The 20,496-nt window shown below is 51.0% G+C and overlaps 1 protein-coding gene across 7 annotated transcripts in view; it reads right to left on the bottom strand.

Moving 5' to 3' along the window:
* ZC3H13 (zinc finger CCCH-type containing 13) overlaps positions 1-20,496 on the bottom strand; it is a 104,784-nt gene that overhangs the window by 22,096 nt on the left and 62,192 nt on the right. For all 7 annotated transcript variants that reach the window (XM_056555399.1, XM_056555398.1, XM_056555400.1 and 4 more), the window contains 2 exons: positions 19,436-19,898; positions 9,402-9,505 (listed from right to left, as the gene is read on the bottom strand). In XM_056555399.1, the coding sequence (XP_056411374.1) occupies positions 9,402-9,505; positions 19,436-19,898 (567 nt within the window). The remainder of the gene's footprint in view (positions 1-9,401; positions 9,506-19,435; positions 19,899-20,496) is intronic.

The following is a 20,496-nucleotide window of genomic DNA, read 5'->3' as shown; positions in this document are numbered from 1 at the left end:
CCCAGAAGAAAAACCTTTGTCACCTCGGCCATGGCTGCCGAGCAGCGAGTGCTGCCTTGCCGATTTATGTACGCTACGGCCGTGGCGTTGTCCGACTGGACGCGCACAGGGCGGAACTGAAGCAGGGACTCCCAAAGAAGAAGACAAAGAAGAATTGCCTTCATTCCCAAGATGTTTATTGGAAGAAGGGCTTCCCGGGGAGACCAGAGACCTTGAACCGTCCAGACCCTGAACACACCGCCCCAGCCCGTCAGACTGGAATCCGTTGTCACCACCTGCCAGTGGAGGGGAAGAAATGATCGCCCCTGAAGAAGGGGTGAGCGGAGACACTAGAGCGGAGACTGACTGATCCAACGAGGGAGAGTAATCTTGCGATCGAGAGACAGAGGAGATCTGTCCCATCGAGAGAGGATCGCCAGTTGAAGGGGATGGTAACGAAACTGGGCAAAGGGTACAGCTTCCATGGCCGCAACCATCCGACCCAAGACTTCCATGTAATTGCGAATGGAAACTGGGGCCTGGGCCCGAAGAGAGCGGACTCCTGACTGGAGCGTCAGACGTTTGTCCGTCGGAAGGCAAGTCCGGGCAGAGGCAGAGTTGAATTGAAGTTCCAAGAAAAATCAGAGACTGGGCGGGAGAGAGGGCAGACTTGTCCCGGTTTACCATCCACCCGAAACGATTCAGGATCTGGTGGGAACCTAGATGAGAAGGTTCTCCAGGAAAGGGATCATTGAGACTCCTCTCGACCGCAACAGGGCTATTACTGGCGCAAGGATCTTGTAAAGACTCGAGGAGCCGAGGTCAGATCAAAAGGGAGGGCTATATATTGAAAATGGGCCTCCAGAACCGCAAAGCGGAGGTACCACTGATGGCCGGGAAATATTGGAACATGGATGTAGGCATCCTTGATGACCAACAAAGAAAGAAACTCCCCTTGTTCCATGGATGCCACTACCGAACGGAGAGATTCCATTCGGAAGTGGCGGAGAAGAAGACGGTGAGACACTTCAGGTCCAGAATCGATCGCACAGAACCGCCTTCCATGGGGACCACAAAAAAATTGGAATAAAAAACCCGAAAACATTCCCTTGGAGAAACTGGGACAATGATTCCCTGGGCAGGGACTGGAGGGCCTCCCGAAACTGCTTCGCCAGAGAAGGAGACCGGGGAGCTCGGGACTTCCTGAATGCGTGTGGTCCAGCTGTCTCGATAAAGTAAGAGACGACCTCCCACCCGAGAAAAACCTGCGGGTGGTGGCTTCACTCCATGCGGAAGTGGGATTGTGGTTACCCGATTTGGCCGCAAAACGTCCGGAACGGTTGGTGTCCGACTTCCAAGACGGACGCGCCCGGAAAGAGGGAGACCTCTTGTCCCGCGAAGGCGCCTGCCCAGACCCCTTATTGGGGCCAAAGGTCCGAAAGGACGAGTACCTCCCCTGGGAAGAAAAGCGAGCCTTATTTTGAGGCAACAAGTAACTCTTACCCCCCGTCGCCTCAGAGATAATCTCGTCAAGGCGCCCGTCAAAAGGACGGGTACCAGTAAAAGGAAACCTGGTAAGAGACCTTTTGGAGGCGGCATCCGCATCCCGCGCCCTAAGTCACATGGAGCGGCGGAGGGCCGCTAGGAGAACCACAGCAAGGCAGCACAACAGACTGACTGCATGGTAGCTGAGCACAGAAAGCCCCCAGCTTTAGAGCATTGGAGAACCAAAGCAAAACAGATCAACTGGGGGGGGAATCCCGCCTGACAGTTTTGAGCACCACATCGAAAGGGCCTTGGAGCCCCATGCAGAGGCGAAGGTGGGAAACAGAGAAGAGCCTGCTGCTTCAGAGGCAAACTTCGCTAAGGACTCCACCTACTTGTCTGTCAAGTCCTTGAAGGCAGCCGCCGCTAGCAGCAGTGTAGTAGCCTAGAGAGGCGGGAAATTGGTGGATCCACCGAGACAGGGGAAAGAAACCACCTTAGAGGCAAGGTCCTTGGCGAATGGGTAACGCACTTGAACCCTCTCTTCCTTCCTGAGAACCTCTTGTCCGGATGTTTCCATGCAGATTCCAGAAGGATGTGAAATTCAGCATGAGAGCTGAACCCTTGAGGTGCTGGTTGAACACGATGAAAGGGATACTTTAGGAGTCACGTTCGAAGATCCTGGGTCCTCTAAGTGAATGGTGTCTCTTATGGCCGCAACCAATGAGTTCATTGTTACAACTTTATCCGAGCGGTCCTCTGAGTCAGATGCCGATTCGGAAGCCTCATCCGCCAGTTCACCAGGAGAATGTGAAGGAGTGGAGGCCGCCCAGGAGGGGGGCGACCCTGACCGGGTACGCGGCTCTGGTGGAGCGATTTCTGTGATCAGATGACACGGGGGGGGGGGGGCGAGGCCCACGGGGGACGCCCATGTCTACCCGAAGACTCAATGTAAGAGTCAGAAAAAGCACCCCTAGTACGCTTGTGAGAGCGTGAGGCTTGTGGAAAAGAGGAGCGGGACCCACTAGAGGGCCGGCGCAGGGCAGACCTCTTCTAGGTAGACACCATGTCACGGGAGGCCTCAGCCACCGAAAGGGAGACTTGAGTCAAGTCAGCCATACACTGGGATAGGAAGAAACCCAGGCTGGAGGGGCGGACGAATCCACCGGAAACTAACATCCGGGGAAGCTAGGGGGTCTGGGGGAGCAGTGGAGCAGGCAGAGCCAGTGGGCTCAGCAGAACCAGGCATTTTTGGAATAATATGTCATACAGACAAAATAGAAGAATAGCAGTCTAGTTGTCAGTTTAGAGGGAGGAACAGATTTGTGTCCCCTGTGACAGTAATTCAGCGTGAGAGCTGAAAGATTTTAACCCCAACACTGTAACACTGTCCCTGCTGAGAAGAGACACCGCTCTATGCAGACAGAGAGGAGCTAGCCAATAGCCTGAGAGGGGCGTTGCTGGAGCAGGGGCACTGTCTTTGATTGGCCCCTGCCACCAGAATCGCGCGCACAGCACTGATTGGAGGGCAATTCACGCCTCCAGTAAACTCCGACGGCCCTGTGGACGGAGCTATAGCGCCCCGGCCGCCGGGAAGAAACACAGTAATGGCGCCTGCTCCTTGCCCCAACGCATATGTTAGCTGTATATGCGCCTTCGGGGAAGTGAGCGGGCGATACACATATCCGCCGGCAGCCGTCTGCTGCAGAAAGTGAAAGCAAGTTGGCGCTAAATGCGCCCGTAAGTACAAGCGCCGCGGCTGTCAGCCGCATAATAAGCGCTGCGGCTGTAAGCTGCATAGTAGAACACACTCTCACACACATGTGCATAATAAAGTAACCCATACATTCTGCCATTGCTCCCCCTATTTTTTAATAAAAAAATAGAGCCCCTAACACAGGCCAGCCCTTTGGACCCTGAAAAGTGGGCCACAAAATGAGGGTCTACAGATGTTGCAAGTCCATGCCCCCTAAGATGCCACTGCTCGCCCAGAATAAAAGTCCAGCCTCTGTATACCTGAAAAGGTGGGCCAAAAACGGGGTCTCCAGAGGTTGCAAGTCCGCACCTAAGGAGAAAGGGGAAAGTACTTACCTCAGTCAGAAAAACTCACCTAATGGAGTCTTCAGTAAAGTCTTCAGTCAGCTTTTTGTCCCTGCATCACGCCTAGCTGCTCTGCGCGACCGAGGCGAGCAGAGAAATAGGGGGACCCGGACCCATGAGGTACCAACCCAGGCGCTGACCGTTGGCGAGGGGGGGGTGAACAGCGCATATACGCAATGTCTGTGCCCCCTTACTCGCAATGGGGAAACAGGGAACCGGAGTCCCTGAGTCCCCACCTGAAAACAAGAAAGAAAAAGGAATGAAAAAACTAACACGTCCCTATACTAGGAAAACAAAAAATCAGAAGACCTGGTCTGGAATATTCCAGACCCTGTCCACTTCCTTCAGACACTAAGTTTAAACTGATTACCTCAGGGCCTGGAGGCGGGTATATCCTGCATGGAGGAGCCGACTTTCTTGTTGCCATAGTGTCACCTCCTAGAGACAGCAGCATACACCCACAGTCTGTGTCCCCCAATGGAGCCGATAGAGAAAAGTAGATTTTTTTTATGCTTACCGTAAAATCTCTCAGAGGATCCATTGGGGGACACAGACCGTGGGGTATATCTTGCTGCCACTAGGAGGATGACACTAGGCATACAAAAAGAAAGTCGGACCCTCCTGGCAGGATATAGCCCACCTACTGACTCTGAGCTAATCAGTTTAGTCTCAAAGCAGTAGGAGAGGACCAACAGCGAAAGAAACCAGCAGGTGTTCGAGGGAACCAGTCAAAAAAGGAACTGAAAACAACCCCTCAGACAGAAGAACGAACCATAGCAACAAAGACAATGGGTGGGTGATGTCCCCCAATGGATCCTCCGAGAAAGAGATTTTACGGTAAGCATAAAAAAATTAATCTACTTTTCTCGGTTGGCTCCATTGGGGGACACAGAAACCGTGGGACATACCAAAGCAGTCCCTGGGGTGGGGAAAATACCCAACTCAGAATCAGGCACAAGACTGAGCCCCTGCCGCCTGCAACACTCTGCGACCCAAACCAGCGTCATCTGATGCAAACATGTGCCCCTGGTAGAATTTAGTGGAAATGTGCAGACGACCAAGTGGCCCCCTTACAGACTTGCAAGGCCGAAGCCCTATTGCGGAGCGCCCAAGAATCCCCAACGGAACGCATGGAATGCGCCATCACCCAAAAAGGTGGGAGCTTCTCTTTACGACGGTACAATTAGGAAATAAAAGAAGAGATCCACCGCAAAATGGTCGCCTTGGAAGCCGGAAGACCCTTGCGAGCACCCTCTGGAATGACAAAGGAGTTACCCTGCCGAAAGGAGGAGGTGACATAAGGATAGATCCGGACAGCTCGAACAACGTCCAGACTATGTAGGGAATGCTCCTTAGCATTGGATGGAGCCGGACAAAATGAAGGAAGAACAATCTCCTCGTTCATGTGAAAGGGGAAAACCACCTTGGGCAAGAAGGAGGGAGGCGGACGAAAAACCACCTTGTCCTGATGAAGGACTAAGAAGGGAGAGCGACAAGTGAGCCGCCAGTTCGGAGACCCTCCTAATGGAAGTAATCGTGATGAGGAAGGAGACCTTCCACGAAAGGATGCAAAGAGAGGCATCCCGGGGAGGTTTGAACAGAGCCTCCCTCAAAAGTTGAGATCCCAAGGAGGAGTGGGAGACCTGAAAGGCGGCGCCTCATGGGTCACGCCCTGCAGGAAGGGCGGACTTGAGAAATGGAAGCCAATGGCTGCTTAAACAATAGAAAGAGCAGACACTTGACCATTAGAGCCGAGTGCCAATTGCTGATCCAGACCAGATAGCAAAAAAGCAAGAAGGCGGGGAAAGGAAAAAACGACTGGGGAGACGGACTAAGCCTCACACCACGAGAAATAAGCCCACCAAGTGCGGTGGTAAATCCTAGCGGAGGATGGCTTCAGAGCCCGAAGCATGGTGCAAATCACCCCGGAAGAAAACCCCTGAGCTTTCAAAACCGTAGTTTCAACCACCACACTGTCAAATGCAATGACCGTAAACTGGGGTGGCAGAGGGGACCCTGGGAGAGCAGATCAGGGCAAACTGGAAGACGCAGTGGTACATCGGCGACCAGCCGAATTACGTCGGCGTACCACACACACCTGGGCCAGTCTGGAGCCATCAGTTTCCTCAGAACCCTGGGCAGGAGAGGTGGAAAGAGGTAAGGGAGACAGAAGGACGACCACGGGATGACAACCGCCAGAGCGTCTCGCGACTTTGTGACGAAGCAAGGAACTTGTCTTTTGTGGCGAGACGTGAAGAGATCCATGTCCGGGGTCCCCCAAAGATTGCAGATCTGCTCAAACGGCTCCAGATGGAGAGACCACTCCCCCGGATCCACGGAGGAGCGGCTGAGAAAGTCTGCTTCCCAATTCCACACCTGGAATGTGGATCACGGAGAGGGAGGGGACTCGAGTCTCGGTCCACAGCAGAATCTTTGAGACCTCCGCCATGACAGAGCGACTTGCGTGCCGTCCTGGGGATTGATATATGCCACAGCAGTGGCGTTGTCCGGACGACCCTGTAGGAGGATCTCCCGGTGGAGGAGGCAAAGAAAGATGGCACGGAGCTCCAGAAGATTCATGGGAAGGTGAGCCTCCTGAGGGGACCAGCAGGTCCTAAAACACACCTCCCCAACCCTGGAGAATCGCATCAGTTGTGACAATCTGTCAGTGGAGGGGAAGAAACTACCGCCCCTGAAGGAGGGGAGAGTGGGACCACCACAGAAGGGGCTGACAAACGGGGGGGGGGGGGGGGGGGTGACGGGGGTTAGAAGGATCCGTTGATCCACTTGTCCACAACTTGTCCCACTGGGACAAGATGGCCAGCCTGAGAGGGCAATAGCGGAACTAGGCAAAAGGGACAACCTCCATGGCCGCCACCGTCCGGCCCAGTACCTCCGTGCAGAAGCGAATCGAAACAAGAGACGGGCAACGTTGGCGACAGAAGCGCCGCTTGTCCAATGGAAGATGAACACGGGTGGCTACAGTGTCGAAAATGAGACGCAGAAAGACTGGGAGAAAGACAGGTTGGACTTTTCCTGGTTGATCACCCAACCGAAGGCAGACAGAGTCTGTACCCTGAGATGAAGGCTCTCCAAGTTTTGGGACCAGGACGGAGCTTTGATCAAAAGATCGTCCAGGTAAGGAAGGACCAAGATCCCCCGGGCTCGAAGGATGGCAATCACTGCCGCCATGACTTGCTAGGCCAAAAGGAAGAGTCCCGACCTGAAAGTTAACAGCAGGGACATCGAAGCAGAGGAAACGCTGATGGGTGGGGAAAATGGGGATGTGCATAGGCATCCCGGATATCCACTGAAAAAAGGAACTCCCCCTGATCCATGGACGCCACCACGGAGCGGAGGGACTCAATGCGAAAATGACATAGCAGCAAATGGCGGTTGAGTAGCTTGAGGTCCAGAATGGGGCGGGCAGTGCCCTCTTTCTTGAGGATGACAGAGATTCGAGTAGAAAAATGAAAAAAGCTCCCCTGGAGGAACTGGCACAATCACTCCGAGCGAGAAGGGTACTTAAAGTGGTCTGAAAGGCCACCGCCAAAGAAGGAGAATGAGGAGGGGGGGATCGGAAGAAACGATCCCGGGGAAGGGAGGCAAACTATTTGTAACCATCAGATATGAAGTCCCGGACCCAGGAGTTCTGAACCTGCACTAGCCAAACATCCTGGAAAAGAGAGACGTCCTCCCACCCGAGAAGAGGAAACTGGTGGGGGTGTCCCTTCAGGAGGAGGGAGGCTTACGGTTACTGGACTTGGCCGCAAAACCACCAGAACACTTGTCAGGCTTCCAGGAAGGATGCGCCTTAAAAGAAGGGCCTTTCCAAGAGTGGGAGGGCGCCTTCTTGGGAGGACGCTCCGAAGCAAAGGGCTGAAAGGAAGCCATCTTCAGACAGGGAGGGAGCGGTGAGGTTTGTTCTGTGGCAGCAGAGAACTTTTACCTCCAGTAGATTCTGAAATCATTTCAACTAGGCGTTTCTTAAAGAGCCGAGTACCGGAGAAAGGTAACTGTTAGAGATTTCTTCGAAGCAGCATTTGCATCCCATGAATTCGGCCACATGGAACTACGAATCGCCACCAAGTTACCCGAGGCAAAGGCCGTGCATCGGGCTGACTCCAAAGCCACCGAACAGAGGAAGTCCCCGGGCTCAGAGAGCTGACGAGCGAGGTCTGCCAATTCCTCCCGAGGGGCGTCTGACAGGATGCCATGCTGTAGCTGAGAAACCCAAACCGAAACTGCCTTGGACACCCAAGCGGAAGCGAAGAGAGAAGGTGGGTAGCAAGGACAACCCTGCCACTTCAAAGGAAAATTTCACCAAGTTTTCGATCTTCTTGTCTGCAGGATCCTTAAAGGATGCTGCGTCTGCCAGCAGCAGGGTAGTAGATTTGGACAGACGAGAGACTGGTAGGATCTACGGCAGGTGGTGTTGTCTACTTGGAAACCAGATCGGGAGGAAAGGGATTGAGCTTGAATCTTCTTAGATCCCTGGAAAAGCTTGTCCGGATGCTTCTAAGCCGAGTCCAGTAAGGCATCAAATTCAGCATGAGAACTGAAAGCCTTGGGGGAGAACGGCGTAAAGAAACTTCAGGATCAGGATCCGAAGTTCTTGGGTCATCCAGATGAAAAGAGTGGTCCTCACGATCCGAGGTGGATTCCAACCAGTCATCCGCTACTTTCCCTGGAGAGTGGGAGCGTGTGGTGGTAGCCTTAGACTGGGGCGTGTCAGACCTAGAACGAGGAGTAGGGGACCTGGGATGGTCACCGGGGGAGCAGTCCCTAGAGTGGGGGGCGCTGCCGGTGAGCTGGTGAAGATGAGTGTGACCTACGGGAAGAAAGTCTATCCCGAACACGCGACTCTGGAGAAGAGCCTGGCGAAGTTACTATAGGGTGCTTGTGAGCGCTGGGAGTGGAGTCAGGAAAGACTGAGCAGAACTCCCTGGGGTTCGTGCGCAGGGACGACCACTCCAAGGCCGAAGCCACTGATCTGGGGAGAAGGAGGGCCTGAGAAAGGAGAGGGACACACTCACCCTAATCCTCCATACTTACCTAAGATGTCTTCAGCCAGCTATGGTCACCTGCATCATGTTAGGCTGAGACAGAGGGACGAGCAGGGAAGGTAGGGGGACTCGGACCAAAGGTTCAACCCCAGGCGCTGGCAGTTGGCGGGAAGGGGTTAACGGTGCATACGCCCGCATATGGGGGAACAGGTAGTACCATGCTCCTGAACCCCCACCTAAAAAAGCTACAAACAGGCCCTAGCTATAAAATTAAAAAAAAAGACGACCAGGTCTGGTTAACTCCAGACCTGTGTCTGCATCCTACTGACACTAAGCTAAAACTGATTAGCTCAGTGTCAGTGGGCAAGGTATATCCTGCCAGGAGGGCCCGACGTTCTTTTGTATGTCTAGTGTCAGCAAGATATACTCCACAGTCTCTGTGTCCCAAAATGGAGCCGACCGAGAAAAAAAAAACAGGTGGACATAGCATAACAGTTTGAGGAGCATAAATTATAAACATTTGTAAAAATGGATGGCTTCTAAAAATCTTAATTGTTTGAAAAAAGTATGCTATGTTTATATGAATAATTGGATATTCATTACATGAACATCTATTGACATAAGATCAAAAAAAAAATCCCAAAAGAAAACCGCTATGTATAACACGCCTGAAGGCAAAATTGATAAATGACCTCTCTATAGATTATAGCTGCTGGCTTTCACACAGCCTGCTTACTTTCATATATTCATTATGTCATCATCAAGGCAGTCGGTTTTACATTATTAGAAAACAATACTGAAATAATGTTGCCAGAAAATATTAATTCTTACTCTTCTCATCAGCACTGTTATAGGCATCGCTGTCTGGGGAATGCTCTCTGCGTCGTTTTGGGGACTGACGTGGGCTGGGACTGTTTTCATTTCTATGTCGCTTCCTGAAGGTAAAAGAAAAAATATTTAATAAGGCCCAAGGTTTAAAGATCAGCATATATAAACCTTGCAAAAAGGTAATATACACAGAAATTAGTGCTTGTCACAGATGCCCAAATATAGTATAGTGCACTAGTCACCAACATCAAAATAACCACCTGTGCCCTGCGTAGATCCCCTAAGGGGAACGTCTCTGAAGTTAAAGCCTAGCTAGGACTGAGGAGGGAAGCAGTGCTCACCCGAGCATCGCTGCCCATTTATTTATCTGTATGATATCCTTCATGCTGCTTCTGAAGGTGAATCAAGTGCTGAGGTAACACAGTAAAACATTTCAAGAGAGCCTGCAGTATCTCTACACCTGTGTATCTCCATCTCCCACTGCATCTCTTCAACCTTCCCCTTCGTCGCTCTTCATAGATTTCTATAATAATAATAATTTATATTTCTTGGGGCAGCATATTGCCTCATCCCTTTAATACATCTAATTTCTTAGGATGGATTTTGCAATGAACTAAGAATGAATAACCCTATTAGGGGGCAGAGGGAGGAGAGGAGTGTGTCAGGCATTTTTCTCTGATAAAATATATTACAAATTTTCTTAGGCACTTGATTTATGCTTGGATCGTGGCCATGTAAGAGACTTCCCAGGCTCTACAATGTATTGGCCCAGAGTCTTTTCAAGTATCCTTGTCTGTTATTTCACCCCTGATTGGGGCACCATTTATTAGCACAAGCATTAGCTGTAGCCATGTACCAGAATAAATATTAGATTGATTGAATATTATCAACAAATATTACCATAGCAGTAAACAAACTAATCTACATCTGGGAGCAACTTATTACTAATAAGGAGATTTTTGTTTACTTACCGTAAAATCTCTTTCTCGGATGATCCATTGGAGGACACAGACGGTGGGTGTATGCTGCTGTCTCTAGGAGGTGTGACACTATGGTAATAAAAAAAAAGTCGTCTCCTCCCAGCAGGATATACCTGCCTTCAGGCCCTGAGCTAATCAGTTTAAGTTCCAGAGCAATAGGAGTAGACCAACAGGTCAAAGAAAAAAAAAAAAAACTGTCCGAGAACCAGAAGAAAAAAACATAACTGAACACACCCTCAGACAGTGAACCAAAGGGAACCCCAAAAAGGGCGGGAGCTGTGTCCCCAATGGATCCTCCGAGAAAGAGATTTTAAGGTAAGTAAACAAAAATGTCCTTTTCTCTATCGGCTCCATTGGGGGACACAGACCGTGGGACGTACCAAAGGCGTCCCTTGGGTGGGCAGATAGTCAGGCAGACGGCCGAACCACTGCCGCCGGCAACACTTTACGACCCAGACTAGCATCAGCCGATGCGAAGGTATGAACTCGGTAGAACCTCGAGAAAGTGTGCAAAGACTACCAGGTAGCCGGCTTGCAAATCTGCAATGCCGAGGCTCTATTCTGGAGTGCCTAGGATGCCCCAACAGAACAGGTAGAATGAGCCACAACCCTGAAAGGAGGAACCTTCCCCTTACAGCGATAGGCTTCTGAAATGGCGGACAGAATCCACCGAGAAATGGTGGTCTTGGAAGCAGGTTTTCCCTTACGACGACCTTGCGTAAGGACAAAAAAGGAATCACACTGACGAAAGGAAAAAGTGAAGGAGAGATAAGACCGAACAGCCCGAACTACATCCAGCTTGTGTAGTAAGCGCTCCTTAAGATGAGAATGAGCAGGACAAAAAGATGGGAGGACAATGTCCTTATTGAGATGAAAGGCCGAAACCACCTTAGGCAAAAAGGAAGGATCTGGCCAGAAAACAACCTTGTCCTAGTGGATCACCAGAAACGGAGAAGGGCAGGAGAGAGCTGCCAATTCAGACACCCTCTGGATGGAGGTGATAGCAACAAGAAACACCACTTTCCAAGATAGGAGGCGGAGAGACCCCTCTCTAAGGGGCTCAAAGAGTTCACCCTGGAGGGCACCCAGAACCAAATTCAAGTCCCAAGAGGGAGAGGGTGACCGATAAGGTGGAACAGCATGCGCCACTCCTTGAAGGAAGGTCCAGACATGAGAATTAGAAGCCAGGGGCCGCTGGAAAAGAATAGCAAGCCTGACCTTTAAGGGAACTGAGAGACAACCCCAGTTCCAAACCCTACTGCAAAAAGGAGAGAAGACGGGGAACTGAGAAGGTTACAGGGGATAAATCCTGAGCTGTACACCAACGAAAATAAGACCGCCAAGTACGGTGGTAAATTCTTGCGGAGGAGGGCTTAATAGCCCTGAGCATGGTGTGAATGACTTGGGAAGAGAACCCGCGGGCCCTCAAAACCACGGTCTCAACCGCCACGCCGTCAAATGCAGCTACTGTAAATTGGGGTGGCAAAGAGGACCCTGAGAGAGCAGGTCCGGACGGAGAAGGCGCAGTGGAACGTTGTCCAGGAGCCTGACTACGTCGGCGTACCACGACCTTCGGGGCCAATCTGGAGCTACCAGAATGGCGGGGACGCCCTCTGTTTTGAGCTTCTTCAGAACCCTGGGAAGGAGTGGAAGGGGAGGGAACAGATAGGGTAGGGCAAACCCCACCCAAGGAATCACTAGGGCGCCCACGGCCAGAGCCTGAGGGTCCCGGAACTTGCTTTCCGCCCAGATGAGAGTCTGTGTCACCTCGGCCATGGCTGCCGAGCTGCGAGTGCCACCTTGTCGATTTATGTACGCCAATATGTTTATTGGAAGAAGGGTCTCTCGGGGAGACCAGAGTCTCTGAACCGTCCAATCCCTGAACACGTCTCCCCAGCCCGACAGGCTGGCATCCGTTGAAACTACCTACCAGTGAAGGGGAATAAATGACCGCCCTTGGAGAAGGGGGAGCGGAGCCACCAGAGCAGAGACTGACTGACCCTGCGAGGGAGAACAATCTGACGATTGAGGGACAGAGGAGACCTGTCCCATCGAGAGAGAATCGCCAGTTGAAGGGGGCGGTAATGAAACTGGGAAAGGGTACGGCCTCCATAGTTGCCACCATCCGACCCAGGACTTCCATACAAGTGCGGATGGGGACTGACCCTTGGTCCGAAGGGAGCGGGCCCCGACAGAAGCGCCAGACGTAAGTCCGGCAGGAGGCAAATTCGGGCAGAGGCCGTGTCGAAGCGAAGTCCCAAGAAGGTTAGAGACTGGGTAGGATAGAGGACTGACTTGTCTCGGTTGACCATCCACCCAAAACGATCCAGAGTGTGGAGAGGGACGTCCACATTCTCCAGAGTCTGGGCTCTGGTTGGAGCCTTGATGAAAAGGTCGTTCCAGGTAGGGTATCACCGAGACTCCCCTCGACCGTAACAGGCCCATCACTGGCGCAAGGATCTTGGTAAAGACCCGAGGAGCCATGGCCAGACCGAAGGGGAGGGCTACGAATTGAAAATGCCCCTCCGGAACCGCAAAGCTGAGGTACCAATGATGGCCTGGAAATATTGGCACATGGAGGTAGGCATCCTTGATGTCCAATGATGAAGAAAACTCCCCTTGTTCCAGGGATGCCACCACCGAACGGAGAGATTCCATTCGGAAGTGACGGATGAGAAGATGACGGTTGAGACGCTTGAGGTCTAGGATTGGTCACACAGAACCGTCCTTCTTGGGAACCACAAAAAGATTGGAATAGAAACCCCGGAACCGTTCCCCTGGAGGAACGGGAACGACAACCCCCTGGAGAAGCAGAGACTGGAGAGCCTCTCGAAATTGCTTCGCCAGAGAAGGCGACCGGGGGGCCCGGGATCGAAAAAAGCGATCCCTCGGAAGGGAGGCGAATTCGATTCGGTAACCGTTGGACACCACGTCCCTGACCCAAGAGTCCTGAATGTGTGAGGTCCAGATGTCTCGAAAAAGTAAGAGACTACCTCCCACCCGAGAAAAAAAACGCGGGTGGGGGCCTCATTTCCTGCAGAAGTGGGTTTGCGGTTGCCTGATTTGGGCGCAAAACGGCCGGACCGGTTGGAGTCCGACTTCCAAGGCAGGTGCGCCGGGAACGAGAGAGCCTTCTTGACCCGCGAAGGCGCCTGCCCGGACCCTTTGCTGGAACCAAAGGTCCAAAAGGACCGAAAGGAAGAAGACTTCCTTTGGGAAGTAGGGCGAGCCTTATTTTGAGGCAACAAGGAACTCTTACCTCCTGTCGCCTCGCTGGTACGGGCCGGGCGCTCTCAGCGCCGGCTTACTTTCACTTCTCCGGCAGTCTCTGCCGGCGTATAGGCCGCCCGCTCAATTTCCTCGAGCGCATATGCGGCTGACGTGTGCTCGGGACAAGGAGCGGGCGCCATTACAGCTTCTTCTCGGCAGTCTATAGCTCCGCCCACAGGGCGGTCGGAGCTCTTCAGAGGTGCGAAGTAGCCTCCAATCAGCGCCGTGGGCGTGATTTTCAGTTAGGAGGGGCCAATTAGTTAGTGCCTCTGCTTCAGGCACGCCCCTCTCTCCCTATTGGCTGGCACTCTAGCTGCACGGAGCAGAGTTCTCCTCACTGCAGCTGCCTGGGGTCACAGACTAGGGTGTTTTCCGAAAAGTTGGGTCCCAGCAAAAGGAAGCTCAGTGAGAGATTTCTTGGAAGCGGCATCGGCGTCCCAGATCTTGAGCCACATGGAGCGACGAAGTGCTACTAGGTTACCTGTGGCAAAAGCTGTACAACGGGCAAACTGCATAGAAGCAGAGCACAAGTAGTCTCCAGCATCAGAGAGTTGAAGTGCAAGAACCGCCAAATCTTCCCTAGGTGCCCCGGACAAAATGCCCTGGCGGAGCTGGGAAGCCCAGACAGAAAGGGCTTTGGACACCCAAGCAGAAGCGAAGGCAGGAAGCGAAGGCAGGAAGCAAAGAGGAACCTGCCGCTTCAAAGGTGAATTTGGCCAGATTTTCAATCCTCTTGTCCACCGGGTCCTTAAAGGATGCCGAATCCGCCAAAGGTAGAGTAGTCGCTTTCAACAGATGGGAAACCGGAGGATCCACAGCCGGTGGAGATATCCATTTCGCAATGAGGTCCTGGGCAAAGGGAAACTGCACCTGAACCTTCATAATCCCTTGAAAGAATTTGTCTGGATGCTTCCATGCTGTTTCCAGTAAGGTGTCAAATGCAGCTGTGAGAGCTGAAAACCTGAGAAGTGCAACAGGAGCAGTGAAAGGAAACTTCTGGAGCTAGGTCCGAAGTTCCAGGGTCCTCTAGGTGGAAGTTGTCCCTGATGGCAGAGACCAAGCTGTCTACCATGTTGGGGGCGCTGGTTCGGTCCTCTGGATCAGAGGCAGAACCTGATGCCTCATCTTCCAGCTCTGAAGGAGAGTGGGAGCGGGTCGAGGCTGCCTTAGATGGAGGCCAAACGGACCTGACACGCAGACCTGGAGACCTAGGATGGCGACCAGGAGAGCGACCCTTAGAACAGAGGTTTTTCCTGGTGGCCAGGGAGGAAGAGCGAGATCTATGAGAACGCCTGTCCCGAGTTCCGGATTCCAGAGAGGAACACCCTAGGGCAGTGATGGCGAACCTTTTTGAGCCCAAGTGCCCAACCGTAATGCACGCCAACTTTTTTTCCCTCAAAGTGCCAGCACAGCAATTAAATCAGAATGCTGAGGTTTAAGTTTAGAAAAAACAACGTAGGCTGTCACTATGTTCCCCCACATTAGGCTGCCACTATGTTCCCCCACATTAGCAGATACATCTGCAATTGAGAAAGGGTAATATTCTACCCGAAACTCATCTTGCCTTACCCATGGATGTACATGCAGACTACTTTCATACAAATAAAGTATAAGTTCTGCTTAATTTATTGAGTCATCCATTCATTTTATTTAATTCATTTGAAACTTTACTTGTCTTATGGAATAGTGCCTCTGTTTGGAGACCCTTTTTTTCTTTTCTGACCATTTTGTTCACCGGACCTCCTGCCAGAGTCTCCGGTTAAGCTCCTTCGGCCTGCCATTCCCAAAAGACAACCCCGTTGCCAGGGGTTACGCGATCGTTACCTGCATACATTAGGTGAGTCTCCAAGACATTTCCCGGAAACTCGCAGGATTATACGAGTAACGGCCCTCCTTTTTTCTTTTTATATCTCTTTCTTCCCACATTAGGCTGGCACTATGTTCTCCCACATCAGGTTGGCACTATGTTCTCCCACATCAGGTTGGCACTATGTTCCCCCACATTAGGTTGGCACTATGTTCCCCCACATTAGGTTGGCACTATGTTCCCCCACATTAGGTTGGCACTATGTTCCCCCACATTAGGTTGGCACTATGTTCCCCCACATTAGGTTGGCACTATGTTCCCCCACATTAGGTTGGCACTATGTTCCCCCACATTAGGTTGGCACTATGTTCCCCCACATTAGGTTGGCACTATGTTCCTCACATTAAGTTGGCACTATGTTCCAGCACATTAGGTTGGCAGTATGTTCCCCCACATTAAGTTGGCAGTATGTTCCCCCACATTAGGTTGGAATTATGTTCCCCCACATTAGGTTGGAATTATGCTCCCCCACATTAGGTTGGAATTATGTTCCCCCACATTAGGTTGGCAGTATGTTCCCCCACATTAGGTTGGCAGTATAGTTCCCCCACAGACATACAGCCTTCAGCCATATACAGTGTATGGCTGGAGGCTGTATGTCTGTGTACTGCCTCACAGTGCTCCGTCCACCGCTCCTCCGGTCAGGGGTCACAACCTACTGCTGTGGCCTATAGGCCATAGCAGTAGATCCCAGGACTGGACGAGCGGTGGTCGGAGCACCGAATCTGAAGTGTAGCTGGTAACTTACCATGCCGGCCAGTGCGCATCCTCCTCCTCAATGCTCCGCTCCTCCGTTTCTATGGGCGCACGCACGGGACGTCAGTGACGTCCCTGCGTGCGCTACCTCCCGGTGGCCCCTGCGTTTTTAATGATATTTCGGGCCTTAACGCCGGCCCTGAGCATAGCGGGAGTCTGGTGCCTGCAGAGCGCTTCATAAAGGCATCCATGGCGAACTATGGCCGCGTGCCCACAGAGCGGGCTTGGCATGCCACCTATTGCACGCGTGCCATAGGTTCGTCATCACTGCCCTAGGGAGTTTGTGAGATCGCCCAAATTAATGATGGGGATGGTGAGTGAGCCTCTCTGGAGATCTGTAGTAAGGAAGACCTCTCCAATGCAGTCACCATGGAATGGGAAACATGCGCCAGGTCGGAGTTCGACAGAGGGAGGAAACTTATTCTGTGGGGGGGGGGGGGGGGGGGGAACGTCCTGGGATGAAGGACCAGGGGGACCGGGGCACGCAGTGATGCAAGCAGGACAGGTGGGTTCAGCAGAACCACCAGGCATTTTAGTTTTACAACCCACAAAAGCGTAATAGGTGACCAGGGTCGTAGTGACCTGTCTGGCAGGGGGTTGGGAGTCTGGGTTCAGAAATAGGAGTAACAAAAAGAGCCGACCCACGAGGAGAGAGAGGGAGCGAGAGAGAGCAAGAGAGCGAAAGGATGGGGGCAGAGCCAGGAATAGCCAAGGCCCTCACTGGACAAAAACGGCCCATGCAGCGCACGCATCGCACTGATAAAGATAGTGACCCCGCCCACTCCCCGCCAAAAAGCCGGCCGGCGGGGAGTGGGCAGAGCAAACTGCCACAATTAGGCCGCAGCTTCAATTAATACCCCCTGCGCTCTGGGCGCTTTACCAGGAGTGCGTCCAGAGAAGGGAAAAGTCTGCCGGCCGTGCGCATGAAGCACGGCCGACAGGAGATAAACCCCCCGGCGCTCCGGTCACCTCTCTGGGGAGACGGCCGAAGCAGAAGCCCAGTGAAAATAGTATTAACCATGTCCAAAGCACCCCTGCACATGTCCCCTATGTTCAGAATGGCCAAGCAGGAATTGCCCTTAGAAAGAATAAAAAGGAGTGGGCCCAAAACAGGGGGGCTACAGAGGTTGACAATCCTGAAAAAAGGCTATAAACAAAGGAAAAAGAGAGGGAAGGGGGGAGGGAAGGAAAAGAGAAGGAATACTCAACCTTGTCCCGAGAAAAGTACCTACTGAAGTCTTCGGCCAGCTATTATACGCCTGCATCATGCCGGGCTGAGACAGTGAGACGAGCAGGGTAGGTAGGGGGACCTGGACCCAAAAGTGCAACCGCTGGCGCTGACTGGTGGCAAGAAGGGGTTGACCGTGCATAACTATGCCTGTGCCCCTTCTTTTCAAATGGGGAAACAGTGAGCGCCATTGCTCCTGAGCCCCCATCTAAAAAGAGAGAGAGAAATAAAAAGGGAGAGAAAAATCTAAATACATGACCCTAAACTAAAAAATAAAGAAAATAAACGACCAGGTCTGGAGAACTCCAGACCTGTGTCTGCCTCCTACAGACACTAAGCTAAAACTGATAGATCAGAGTGTGTAGGCAGGGTATATTCTGCTGGGAAGGGACGAGTTTTTTGTTGCCTAGTGTCAAGCCTCCTAGTGACAGCAGCATATACCCAAGGTCTCCTTGTGTCCCCCAATGGAGCCGAATGAGAAAAGCTTTTATTTTACTGGTCACTGAGCATAAAACAATGTAAGGTAAATTTTTGCTTCTTGCCCAGAGCCTGAGTAACTGAGGCAGTCAGTGCATTTGTTAAAGAGCTATTTTCATCTCAGACTATAATGGCCAGGCTACTTAAAAGGTGCATTCACACCACGATTCGTTTATACGGTGGTCACCGGATCCTGCTGGGAGAAGTTAAAACCGGGCACTCCCGTTCCCCAGCTGGAACCGGCCAGCATCTCACTCATTTGAATCCGCCGGACGGAGTCATTTAGGGACTTTGGTCGGCTCATTTTAGCCCCATATCCGGTTTTGTGACCAGACCGAAAACCGTGGTATACTACGGTTTTCACTCCGGTCACAAAACCGGATACGGGGCAAAAATTAGCCGACCAAAGTCTGGTTGGCTCATTCAAATGAATGAGCTGTGGTCGTATTAACGATTTGCGGTGTGAATGCACCCTAACACAGATTGTAATAGCTGTGCAAGATACCCACAATCTCCCCTGATGGGTCTGAGCCAATGGCCCTGATTTACTTAGAGTGGAGTGTTCTTTGTGGGTTTTGATACCCAACAGGTATTATTCCACTGTATTTACTAATGTTTCCCTACGTTTTGCTTTTATGTTACAACTGCTGAGATGTGGAGTTTCCCATAGTTCAAATTCACTACATTTTATGTGGAAACATTAGTAAATATCAAACGAAAGACTCACCGTGTGTAGTGTGGCTTTATGGCGGCAGATAAAACAAAGACATCTTCAGCAGGCAGAGGTGAGAGTTCATGGGGCATGCATGGTACTACTGCCGCAATAAAGCCACACTACGCATGGCGAGTGCAGTCTGCTTTCTTTCGTTTGCGATTTACTTTGTACGGACTTAGCACCACCAGAGGTGTGAGATACAGATTTCTAGCTTAGCGGATCCCTTCCCAGGTTGTACACACTCTTCTAGTTGTGCACGTGCCGATCTTCACCTCTATTCTAAATTAGTACATATGCTGGGATTTTTCGAAAATGTCGGGGACATTATTTGTTTGGTTGTCCTTTGTAAAATAGAGAGTTGGTCAGGTTTTATAAAAAATTTTAGGTGCAAAATGTGGCACAGACAAATGCGCCACAGCCCGACAAAACAGGTCGGGATTACAATAGTAAATCAGGGCCAATATGTATTTAGTTGTTCTTTAGGGCAATACACCGGGTTAGTATAGTTTCATTGACATTGAGTATACTATCCCAGCTCCAGACTTTTCATGTGTGTATCTCTTGACAATGATTTATGACTTGCCAGATTCCCCAGTAGCTGCATACTCTTCAGTATAAAAGGAGGTTGTTAATGCAGTATTCCCTAAAAAGAGATAATTTTCTCTAAACCAGACAACCCTTTTAGATAAAAAAAAAATATACTTTAAGTAGATTCGTCACTTGGCAATGAGGCATAATACTCACTTAGCTTTTCGATCATCATGCGGCTCTTTTTTTTCATCCCGGACATCATCCCGTTTGTCTCTGCGATCTTCTCTTCCTTTATCTTTTTCTTCCCAATCTCTAGGTCGCTCTCTTTCTCTGTCCCTGCCTCGTTCACGCTCCCTTTCCCTTTCATGGTTCCGTTCTCGTTCCCTTTCGCGCTCTCTCTCTCTTTCACGCTCCTCTCGCTCTCTTTCCCTTTCTCTCTCTCTTTCACGCTCTCGCTCCCTTTCTTTTTCTCTCTCCCGCTCACGAGCCCTCTCTCTTTCAGACTCGCGTTCCTTTTCTCGCTCTCTTTCACGTTCTCTCTCTCGCTCCCTTTCACGTTCTCTAGCCCTGTCATCTCTCCTATCATCTGATCGGTCTACTCTTCGCTCATCTCTCCTTTCTTCTCGATCATCATCATTTCTTCCACGATGTTGTGCTGGGGATGTCTGCCTTTGATCTGCAACAAGAGGAATTTAACGTATTTTATTGACAACTATTAGGGTGCATTCACATCACAGTAGCAAACTTTATACATTGACCTCCCATACAATAACGTACACAACAAGATGTATCCGGTTGTGTAAGTTTTTGTACTTGAATGGTTTTGTGCGTTTTTTTGCTGAGCACAAAACTGCAGTCAACCAAGGTTTGGTGTCCGGTTGTGTTCTGTTTTTCTGTTTACTAAGGGTTTTGTGTCCTTTATAAAAAAACGTATACAGTTTTTACAACATTGTTGTCTATGGAAACATATTGAGCATACCATTAATTACATACAGTTTTGACAGTTTTTGAGGGATATGTTTTCAGAAACTTATGAAACATAGCAGGATATTAAAAACCTGTGTAGAGGTAGAGTGGTGCAGTTGCCCATAGAAACCAGATTGCTGCTTTTATTTCTTAAAAGGCCTCAAAAAAAAAATAAAAAAAAAAATGAATGAACCAATATGGTTTCTATGGGCGATTGCACCACACTCCCTCTAACAGGTTTTAATAAATCTCCCTCATGGATCTTAACCCCTTGGTGACCGATCCCATTTTGACCCGAAGGACCAGAG

This window comes from Hyla sarda, chromosome 2 (assembly GCF_029499605.1).
Source record: "Hyla sarda isolate aHylSar1 chromosome 2, aHylSar1.hap1, whole genome shotgun sequence".
NCBI lineage: Eukaryota > Metazoa > Chordata > Amphibia > Anura > Hylidae > Hyla > Hyla sarda.
This window is presented reverse-complemented; position numbering and strand designations above follow the sequence as displayed.